The 12,892-nt window shown below is 37.5% G+C and overlaps 1 protein-coding gene across 1 annotated transcript; it reads left to right on the plus strand.

Annotated features, from left to right (window-relative positions):
* Positions 1-30: 30 nt before the first annotated feature.
* On the plus strand, positions 31-7,532 carry LOC140755368 (uncharacterized; the record flags this gene model as incomplete). Its single annotated transcript, XM_073090563.1, has 6 exons — positions 31-82; positions 670-6,120; positions 6,193-6,326; positions 6,381-6,522; positions 6,559-6,789; positions 7,125-7,532. Coding segments are annotated over 6 exons (6,168 nt in total), but the record flags the coding sequence as incomplete, so codon positions are not given.
* Between the last annotated feature and the right edge of the window lie 5,360 nt (positions 7,533-12,892).

Below are 12,892 nucleotides of genomic sequence, written 5' to 3' on the forward strand. Positions count from 1 at the left end.
CTACGTATAAATAAAATTAAATGACTGTTTTTCTTCGCAGGCTTCCTTGCAAGTTTGCGATTCATCCAAAGGAGATCTGGAGGTAAGAACATTATTAACGTATTATCTTGAAAAATAATAACACTTTACACACATATAGCCACACTTGTACCTTTCACAACACACAAAGACAACACAAACACCCGCACAACAGATGTCCTTGGACAGCAATAGTCTTATCATCGACTGTAGCATACAGTATACACAAGTATAGTCTACTTATTACGAATACTTATTGGCGGACTAAAATCGCCGGAGGCCTCAGTCTTCTAAAACGTAGATTTGATTTCACAAATCTTATTCGCCAATAAATATGTATTTCAACGATGGTTTGATTCCAGCGACCTTTCTTTTCACAGATCATACATTTCGCACATTTCACAGATTGCTAGGTTATTTTTTCGTTCTTGGTTCGTATTTTCAACTACTGCTTTTTAGTTCGAAAGCAACTAAATTTGGAGGCCCCCAGAACTCGAGGCCCGGGTCGGACCGCCCCTTCCGCTACCACCACCCCACCCCCTAGTCCGACTAGAGTCTGATCCTCTACAAAAAAATAATAATATTACACTTGAGTCGTTAGGCTGTACCACTTTCTACTTTACTATGTTACTGATATTTTATTTGTTCCAGGAATATCGCAGGGAATAAGGAATATAAAACAGGACAAATATTACTACAAAAAGACAACACACAACCAGGAAAATACAAATAACCAAGGAAATACAAATAACCAGGGAAATGAAAACAACCAGGGAAATACAAACAATCAGGGAAATACCAACAATCAAGGAAATGACAATAACCAGGGAAATACAAATAACCAGGGAAATACAAATACCCAAGGAAATACCAACAACCAAGGAAATGAAAACAACCAGGGAAATACAAGCAACCAAGGAAATACCAATAATCAAGGAAATACAAATAACCAGGGAAATACAAGCAACCAAGGAAATACCAACAATCAAGGAAATGTAAACAACCAGGGAAATACAAACAACCAGGGAAATACAAGCAACCAAGGAAATATCAATAATCAGGGAAATACAAATAACCAGGGAAATACAAGCAACCAAGGAAATACCAACAATCAAGGAAATGAAAACAACCAGGGAAATACAAACAACCAGGGAAATACAAGCAACCAAGGAAATACCAATAACCAGGGAAATACAAGCAACCAGGGAAATACGAACACTCAAAATGGAAGCTCCACAACAGTATCAAACACATCGAATTCATCTGAAAACGCAGCAACCAGTTCATCAAGCTCCTTCTCGAACCAAAACAGTTACCAACAGTCCTCGAGCGCAGAATCCACTGAACAACAATCCAGTACAATGCAACAATCACAAGTACAACAATCCAGTACAACGCAACAATCACAAGTACAACAATCCAGTACAACGCAACAATCACAAGAACAACACTCCAGTACAATGCAACAATCACAAAGCAACTCGTCATCTAACTCAAATAGCTCAGAGAATATGTCCAATTCATCTTTTAGCTCTACACAACAAAACTCAAATTTCCAACAGTCCTCAAGCTCAGAGTACGCTGAACAAAAATCCAGTGCAAGTCAATCATCATCGTCTAATCAATATAATACATCTAATACCAACAACCAGGGTAATACCAACGGTCAGGGTAATACCAACGGTCAGGGTAATACCAACGGTCAGGGTAATACCAACGGTCAGGGTAATACCAACAATCAGGGAAATACCAACAACCAGGGAAATACCAACGGTCAGGGTAATACCAACGGTCAGGGTAATACCAACGGTCAGGGTAATACCAACGGTCAGGGTAATACCAACAATCAGGGAAATACCAACAACCAGGGAAATACCAACGGTCAGGGTAATACCAACGGTCAGGGTAATACCAACGATCAGGGTAATACCAACAATCAGGGAAATACCAACAACCAGGGAAATACCAACAGTCAGGGTAATACCAACGGTCAGGGTAATACCAACGGTCAGGGAAATACCAACGATCAAGGAAACACCAACGGTCAGGGTAATACCAACGGTCAGGGAAATACCAACGATCAAGGAAACACCAACGGTCAGGGTAATACCAACGGTCAGGGTAATACCAACAACCAGGGTAATACCAACGGTCAGGGTAATACCAACGGTCAGGGTAATACCAACGGTCAGGGTAATACCAACGGTCAGGGTAATACCAACAATCAAGGAAATACCAACAACCAGGGAAATACAACTGATCAAGGAAACACCAAAGGTCAGGGTAATACCAACAATCAAGGAAATACCAACAACCAGGGAAATACAACTGATCAAGGAAACACCAACGGTCAGGGAAATACCAACGGACAAGGAAATACCAACGGTCAGGGAAATACCAACGGTCAGGGTAATACCAACGGTCAGGGTAATACCAACAATCAAGGAAATACCAACAATCAGGGAAATACCAACGGTCAGGGTAATACCAACGGTCAGGGTAATACCAATGATCAGGGAAATACCAACGGTCAGGGTAATACCAACGGTCAGGGCAATACCAACAATCAAGGAAATACCAACAATCAGGGAAATACCAACGGTCAGGGCAATACCAACGTTCAAGGAAATACCAACAATCAGGGAAATACCAACGGTCAGAGTAATACCAATGGTCAGGGTAATACCAACGGTCAGGGCAATACCAACAATCAAGGAAATACCAACAACCAGGGAAATACCAACGGTCAGGGTAATACCAACGGTCAGGGTAATACCAACAATCAAGGAAATACACAAGGAACAACAACTGGTTCCTCATCATCTAATACATCCACTAATTCTTCCTCATCAAATAGTTCATCTCAAAACTCCTCTACTAATTCATCTGATTCTTCAACAAGTACATCGACCACTACTGGCACACAAGGAACAACAACTGGTAACACCTCCAATACAAACAATCAAGGAAATACCAACAACCAGGGAAATACAACTGATCAAGGAAACACCAACGGTCAGGGAAATACCAACGGTCAGGGTAATACCAACGGTCAGGGTAATACCAACGGTCAGGGTAATACCAACGGTCAGGGTAATACCAACAACCAGGGAAATACAACTGATCAAGGAAACACCAACGGTCAGGGAAATACCAACGGACAAGGAAATACCAACGGTCAGGGAAATACCAACGGTCAGGGTAATACCAACGGTCAGGGTAATACCAACAATCAAGGAAATACCAACAATCAGGGAAATACCAACGGTCAGGGTAATACCAACGGTCAGGGTAATACCAACGGTCAGGGTAATACCAACGGTCAGGGAAATACCAACGGTCAGGGAAATACGAACGGTCAGGGAAATACCAACGGTCAGGGTAATACCAACGGTCAGGGAAATACCAACGGTCAGGGAAATACCAACGGTCAGGGTAACACCAATGGTCAGGGTAATACCAACGGTCAGGGTAATACCAACGGTCAGGGTAATACCAACGGTCAGGGAAATACCAACGGTCAGGGTAACACCAATGGTCAGGGTAATACCAACGGTCAGGGTAATACCAACGGTCAGGGTAATACCAACGGTCAGGGAAATACAAACAACCAAAATGGAGGCTCAAGTGGTAACACCTCCAATACAAACCAAAACACTGGATCACAAGGATCAACTGGTTCTTCGACTAGTAACACATCTACGTCGAATTCATCTACGAATTCTTCAACAGAAAATACCACAAATAACTCGGCTTCAGCGTCAATAAAGAAAGATTCGACTTACGAACAGAACACAGCCAATGGTACCACTAAAGACCAAACCAGTGAATCTCAAGAATCGAAAAATAATGCCTCATCATCAAACAAATCCACCAATTCTTCAACAGAAAATGCCACAAATAACTCGAATTCATCGTCAACAAAGAAAGATTCGACTCACGAACAGGACACAGCCAATGGTACCATTAAAGACCAAACCAGTGAATCACAAGAATCGAAAAATAATGCCTCATCATCAAACAAATCCACCAATTCTTCAACAGAAAATGCCACAAATAACTCGAATTCATCGTCAACAAAGAAAGATTCGACTCACGAACAGAACACAGCCAATGGTACCACTAAAGACCAAACCAGTGAATCACAAGAATCGAAAAATAATGCCTCATCATCAAACAAATCCACCAATTCTTCAACAGAAAATGCCACAAATAACTCGAATTCATCGTCAACAAAGAAAGATTCGACTCACGAACAGAACACAGCCAATGGTACCACTAAAGACCAAACCAGTGAATCACAAGAATCGAAAAATAATGCCTCATCATCAAACAAATCCACCAATTCTTCAACAGAAAATGCCACAAATAACTCGAATTCATCGTCAACAAAGAAAGATTCGACTCACGAACAGAACACAGCCAATGGTACCACTAAAGACCAAACCAGTGAATCACAAGAATCGAAAAATAATGCCTCATCATCAAACAAATCCACCAATTCTTCAACAGAAAATGCCACAAATAACTCGAATACATCGTCAACAAAGAAAGATTCGACTCACGAACAGAACACAGCCAATGGTACCACTAAAGACCAAACCAGTGAATCACAAGAATCGAAAAATAATGCCTCATCATCAAACAAATCCACCAATTCTTCAACAGAAAATGCCACAAATAACTCGAATTCATCGTCAACAAAGAAAGATTCGACTCACGAACAGAACACAGCCAATGGTACCACTAAAGACCAAACCAGTGAATCACAAGAATCGAAAAATAATGCCTCATCATCAAACAAATCCACCAATTCTTCAACAGAAAATGCCACAAATAACTCGAATTCATCGTCAACAAAGAAAGATTCGACTCACGAACAGAACACAGCCAATGGTACCACTAAAGACCAAACCAGTGAATCACAAGGATCAACAAGTGTAGTCTCATCATCAAACTCATCCAGCAGCTCTTCATCAAGTCAATCTTCCAACTCATCGACGTCTTCAAGCAATTCGACTACACAGTCGTCCACAGGATCAACAACAACAAATGGTGAGACCTCCAATACAAACAACCAGGGTAATACGAACGGTCAGAGTAATACCGATGATAAGGGAAATACCAACGGTCAGGGTAATACCAACAATCAGGGAAACACCAACGGTCAGGGTAATACCAATGGTCAGGGAAATACCAACGGTCAGGGTAATACCAACGGTCAGGGTAATACCAACGGTCAGGGTAATACCAATGGTCAGGGAAATACCAACGGTCAGGGTAATACCAACGGTCAGGGCAATACCAACAATCAAGGAAATACCAACAATCAGGGAAATACCAACGGTCAGGGTAATACCAACGGTCAGGGTAATACCAATGATCAGGGAAATACCAACGGTCAGGGTAATACCAACGGTCAGGGCAATACCAACAATCAGGGTAATACCAACGGTCAGGGTAATACCACCGGTCAGGGCAATACCAACAATCAAGGAAATACCAACAATCAGGGAAATACCAACGGTCAGGGTAATACCAACGGTCAGGGTAATACCACTGGTCAGGGTAATACCAACGGTCAGGGTAATACCAACAATCAAGGAAATACACAAGGAACAACAACTGGTTCCTCATCATCTAATACATCCACTAATTCTTCCTCATCAAATAGTTCATCTCAAAACGCCTCTACTAGTTCATCTGATTCTTCAACAAGTACATCGACCACTACTGGCACACAAGGAACAACAACTGGTAACACCTCCAATACAAACAATCAAGGAAATACAACTGGTCAAGGAAACACCAACGGTCAGGGTAATACCAACGGTCAGGGTAATACCAACAACCAAGGAAATACAACTGATCATGGAAACACCAACGGTCAGGGTAATACCAACGGTCAGGGTAATACCAACAATCAAGGAAATACCAACGGTCAGGGAAATACCAACGGTCAGGGAAATACCAACGGTCAGGGTAATACCAACGGTCAGGGTAATACCAACGATCAGGGTAATACCAACAATCAAGGAAATACCAACAATCAAGGAAATACCAACAATCAGGGAAATACCAACGGTCAGGGTAATACCAACGGTCAGGGTAATACCAACAATCAAGGAAATACCAACAACCAGGGAAATACATCTGATCAAGGAAACACCAAAGGTCAGGGTAATACCAACAATCAAGGAAATACCAACGGTCAGGGAAATACCAACGGTCAGGGAAATACCAACGGTCAGGGTAATACCAACGGTCAGGGTAATACCAACGGTCAGGGTAATACCAACGATCAGGGTAATACCAACAATCAAGGAAATACCAACAATCAAGGAAATACCAACAATCAGGGAAATACCAACAATCAAGGAAATACCAACAATCAAGGAAATACCAACAATCAGGGAAATACCAACGGTCAGGGTAATACCAACGGTCAGGGTAATACCAACGGTCAGGGAAATACCAACGGTCAGGGTAATACCAACGGTCAGGGTAATACCAACAATCAAGGAAATACCAACAATCAAGGAAATACCAACAATCAAGGAAATACCAACGGTCAGGGAAATACACAAGACACAACAACTGGTTCCACATCATCTAATACATCCACTAATTCTTCCTCATCAAATTCTTCATCTCAAAGCTCATCAGATAGTTCATCTGGCTCTTCAACGACTACATCGACTACCACTGGCACACAAGGAAGCGGATCTGGACCTCGGCCATACCCTCCCGGACAAAATGGATGCAACCTTGGTGAGTGTCGACTTTACTTTGTACAATATTGTACCAATATTTCTGGTGGGTTTGTGGTTCGACACCAGAGGCGTCGCTACCATAATTGCTAGTAGACGCGCCAAACTTCTAGTCATAATATATACCTACTGATGCGGAATTTTTAAATAATATTAATTAACGACACGACGAACTTGTACAAGCACATTTATACCTTATGTTTTTAATTTTTATATTTATTATTATTTTATATTTAGCCACTTTATACAAAGTTAAGGTGAATAATTTTCATGTGTCAGTAATTCCCGCCAATCGCCATTTTGCGCTCAGAGGCTCAACAGTTTTTTTTCTTCCAGGCAAAAATAAAGCTCTGCAAACTGACGTAACTGTCAAATTCCTCATTCTGCCAAATGGACCCGGAAACACCAAGAACTGCTACTGCAGCTGCTACAGCCAATCAACACCAAAATTAGTTCCAATTAAGTCCTTGCCAATTGAAACTAAACAAAATTAAAACAAATGTCTTTACCGACTTCAGAAAGGATTATGAATAAAAATGTTTTCCGAATTATAGCTGCCTATAATCTAGGTTTGCTACGCTATATTAACTTTAAGAAAATTAAATAAATATAAACAGTATGTATACTTTTGAAATATCATCTGTGTTTTCTCCATTATTGTTCTATACTTAATTTGTCATTATTTTTTCTGCATTTCATTTATCAACGCCATCTATTGAGACATAAACGTATTTTCGAAACGTTCTACTTAATTTTTGTCTCCTATATATATGTTTTAATGTATTATCTGTTTGTTTTTTTTCAATATATTAATAATCATGCAATAATTTGTTTTATTTCTCGATTATACGAGTAGTTAACTCCTTATTATACTTAATACGCTCGTGTTTAACCCTTAATTAGGCGCATAAAGAAAATCGCCCAATTAGTTACATGGGGTCCCGAATGACCCCAAAAAAGAAAATGAAGAACATAACAAATAAATAAAAAATAGTATGTATTATAAAGATTAGAGTTACTTATTAAAGTTAACTTTAAGAAACAAAACATAACTTTAGATTGAAACTTAGATTAAAAAATAATAATCAGTATCATCAGGAGATTCTTTTGTTCTGCATCGACTGTAATAAACCTCAAAGTGTTGTTGACTTACAACACTTGTAGCATTTGGTTGGCATTTTTTGTCGTTCTATGCTTAGCTATTGATTGATCTTCTTCTCTTGCAGATCTCAGTGGAACTTATATTTTATTTCAAAAATATTTTAGTTACATAATGTTTATTCAATAACGTATCTGGCAAAAAACAATTGGGAATATTCCACTCGACCTTTAGCGTTTCTAGTACCCCGTATGGCTCCGGGTAAATAAAAGTAATATTTTGTGCTCCGATACTGCATTAGGTGACGGCACTTTGAACCATTACACTTCCCGTCCATTTCTTCAGATTGTCATGAATCATAATTGCCATATCTACATAAAAATAGCCACCCTCAGATGACTCAGGGATATTTTGGTTATAAACACAAAAATAAAATCTTGTCTTACGCAAAAGATGTTACGTAAGTGGGCGTATGGGACATGCGACTGCAAACAATTTTGTTCTATTCCTGCCAACTGATTTAAAAGAATGAGTTATTTGTCTTTTCCTTATCCAAGAGGAAACGAGTCATCGTAACTAGTGTCATCATAATCATATCAGAAAAACTCCAATTCACAGCACAGTAAATACTTTTATTCCATTTTTAACACTTTTATCAGCCAACTAGCATAGTTTCCACTAAACAACTTATCACCTTGATGGTTAACGTACGACCACCAACCGACTACCAGAGCCGACGTTATCACACTTTTATCGGGATGTTAAGTGCATACTACCCACAATATAAGTTTATTTTAATTATTATTTTTTTCAATCATTGCTATTAAGACGGAGAACAAAATAATTATTAAATTCGGAAATCATGACAATCTTTTTTATTTAGTAAATTTTTGCATCTCTCTCGCACCACGGTCTTGATTAAAAAATCCTACAAAAAAAATAATAATTTCGACCGGCATCATACAAAACTGCTTATTGTGATATTGTAAAAATAATGTTACTTTAATAAGGTCGTGGTACGAGACTTCAATGTATGCCCGTAGTCTCTTACCACACTTTTTTTATAATATGGGAGTAGCAGACGAGCGTACAGTCCACCTGATGGTAAGTGGCTACTGCCGCCCATGGACATCTGTAATCAACCCCAGATAGGATTAGATATTCCCAACTAAGGTCGGTCACAGATGCGCCGCTACACCTGAGGACTAAGCTGGAACGCCTCGGAAAAGTCTGTCTCCCTTACCACACCCTTCAAACCGGAACACAGCAGCGCTTAACACTGCTGTTATAACAGAAATGTGGCGGTGTTGCCGCCGGAGTCGAACCACAGAGGGTTCTACCACGTTTTTAATTTAAAAAAAATAGATAGGACAATGGAATGTAGGAGTAGAGGGGATAGGACAGAAATGATTTCGAAAAAAAAAACACATTTTGAAACAAAGAATATTACTTGCGTGTAGTAATACAATTTTATATAAAGAGACCTATCTAATTATACTATTATTAAATATTTATTACATGTTTAATCAACATTATTTACAACATAATCTATTATTATTATTATTTATTATTCACATAACATTAAGTACAATTAAACAGACATTTAGACCGAAAAAGAAAAAAAGAAACAAAAAATACAAAAATATAATTATTATAATATGTATAATAACTTTGGAATTGCAATTTTAATTAATTAGACATTTATCAGTTGCCCATCTGATGCAAGCTGCCTACACGCTTGACATTTGCCGCAAACTCCAAACGTCTACAAACATGAACGTGTGGACACGTCGCAAACTTGCGGCAATTACTCTTTGATTCGGTAAAAAACCGACCCTCCATTTTATAAGCTGCAAGAGCTTGCAACACAAACTAAGTCATACGCTCTATGCAACGAGAATATTTCGTATGCCATCCACACGCTCGCCGAACCTCGGCAAACTGTTACAAATTCAAACGTGTGGATAGAGCGATTGACTTGGTTTGTGTGTATACAGCTTTTGATCAAGCCTTCATTCCCGAGAAACCTAAAAACGTTTTCCAAGGTGTGAAGTCTACCAATACGCACTTGTCCAGCGCGGTGGACTATGGCCTTCTCATTCTGAGAGGAGATCCGTGCCTAGCAATGGAACAGTAATGGGTTGATGATGATGATGATGATGATAATGATGAAACGTTTGTAGAGGTTTGCAGCAAACGCCAAGGATTAAAAGATTATTTTTTTCGTTTGTCCAAAATATATTTTTCCGTATAAGTTATTTTTAATTTACAACGCTTATAACGATAACGACTAACAACGTTATAGCATGCTATATAGCGTTAACAGTGTTATTTTCCAAAAATTTAAATGCAATTGTCTTTTTCATTCAAACATTTACATGTTATATTTATAACATTTTTTTCAATGTAATGTTAATAAAATAAGGGCCTTATTTTTGTCACGGGTGATCCGCACGTATTATACCTGCATGTGTGTCACTCCGTTATTAAAAATCAATCTATAGATTTCTGATTTTCAAAGATCGAGATTTGACGTCTCGGAAATTGTCAAATGTCAATCTTAGGTAGGCTAAACATTGGATAGACCGATTATTAATAACGGCGTTGTATTTTTCTGTCTCACGTATTTATCTAACATGATACATTTTTTTATAATATAAGAGAAGCAAACGAGCGGAGTCCACCTGATGGTAAGTGGCTACTGCCGCCCATGGACATCTGTAATCAACCCCAGATAGGATTAGATATACCTACCTGAGGTCGACCACAGATGTGTCGCTACCCCTGAGGACTAAGCCGGAATGCCTCGGATAAGTATGTTTTCCTACACCGTAATTAAATTTAAAAAAACATATTGTGTATTATCCTATTCGACATAGTTTTATATATTCAGGAATAACTGTTAATTGTTAATAATGTATTTTGAATACTTTTGAGTGAACTTAAAAAAATACGCTTTCTACACTTATAGCCCCCGCAATAGGATTCCCTCTGGGTGCCATGGATACACACAAAGACGAATACACAAACAACCAGACCCAGATAAGATAACTTTTTTATATTTATACGATAAGGCAGACGTGCTACCTTGTGGAAAGCAGTCACCGTCGCCTATGGACATTTGCAACACCAAAGGAGTCGCCAATGCATCGCCGGCTTTGTATTAGACATTTTGTCTTCCACATTTTGCACGTACGCGGCAAAAATGACCGTTCAAACTAAATTCACTTAGATCTGTCTGGCCGGGGATCGAGCCCGTAATCCTCTGTCAAACACACTAGTATATTAAATCTGTCTATAACTTAATACCGATTAAATAATACAAAAATGTTACATTTTATACTGTTATACGAATACATTATATTATTATATATTATATAAAACATTTCATTTGTTAACGTTAATACTGTTTTCAGCAATACGGTTACATTAAACGTTATAACGTTACTAAAACCGTTATATTGTTATAACGTTATTTATTTATTTATTAATAGTTGCACCAACGAAGTATTCACTGACAAATCCATTGTACACTTTATATGTATGTGAGCAATAAGTGTCACTTCACTGATATGTGCAAACGGCATTCGACGAAATTCGTTATAATTATATAACGAATTTCATATTAAACCTTATAAAGTTAGCAAAGCTGTAACAATTTTATAACGCTATACGTTATAACGTTACTAAAACCGTTATAATTGTTATAACGTCATAATCAAATAACTAAATGGTAATAAAACGTTATAACTTTACCAAAACCGTTACAATTGTTATAATTTTGTAAGTATATATATTTTTTTTATTAACCATTATAACGTTAGTAAAACCATTACAATTGTTATAATGTTATAATTATATAACGAAATTATAGTAAAACGTTATAACGTTTCAAATCCGTTATAATTGTTATAAGTATATAATGAAAATATTATTAAACATTATAACGTTACCAGAACTGTTATAGCGTTAGTGCCACAACGAAATATTTTTTAATAATACATTATTATTCTTGTTTATTTATATACAGTCTCAAAATTGTATATTATACTGAAATTCATGCAAAGATTTATTTATATGTATCTTATCAATTATATCATGGAAGCTAATAATTTCAATTTTTATTAGAATATACCAAATATTGATAATAACGTTATCCGTTTTTATGATAAATGAAAATACAAACCGAATAATTATATAACGTTATCACCATAGTTATAACGTTATTTGCAATAAGCTTAATATAATATAACGAGTATTTAATACAGATTTAAATGAAAATTGACAACACGAATCGAGTCATAAATAACGTTTTTGTTTCATCCTATATATAAAATTCTCGTGTCACAATGTTAGTTACCGTACTCCTTCGAAACGTCTTTACCGATTTTCGCCAATTTTTATATGCATATTCAGTAGGTCTGAGAATCGGCTACTATATATTTTTCATACCCCTAAGTGACAACGGTCGTTCACCATTAACATTTTTTTATTTACATGGCAACACAACGATTGCCGGGTCAGCTAGTATAACATAATATAACGATATTTATTAATCTTACTCAAATATATTCGTTATAACGTTATTTTTAATCACAAATAAACACAAACCGATATCACAATACTTCATAATACACTATACAATTTTAACTTTCAAATGAAAATACAAAAATGTATACTAAAACAATATCACGACTTCTAACTTATATTAATGTTCAATTAGAGCGTTGTCCACCGCCGCCGTCACCATACATACATAATTCAATTTGAGGCTTAATTATGATATTTTTGGTTTTACGTCAAAAACTTATAGAATCAAAGTTGTAGATAATTAAATTTAAAACCATAATTGTTCTAACAAATTTTCCGTGCCACGAATAGTTTGCCTGATAGAGCGTGAAAACGACTTGCGAGCCTTTTACAAGATGGCGGCCGAGGTATAGTCCACGTCAAGCTGCTAGTCCGCTCTGAAGTTGTTGCGAGCGGGTGTAGTCATACAATTAGC

This window comes from Epargyreus clarus, unplaced genomic scaffold (assembly GCF_041222505.1).
Source record: "Epargyreus clarus isolate Ecla_fem2 unplaced genomic scaffold, WU_Ecla_fem_2.2 ptg000033l, whole genome shotgun sequence".
Taxonomy (NCBI): Eukaryota; Metazoa; Arthropoda; class Insecta; order Lepidoptera; family Hesperiidae; genus Epargyreus; species Epargyreus clarus.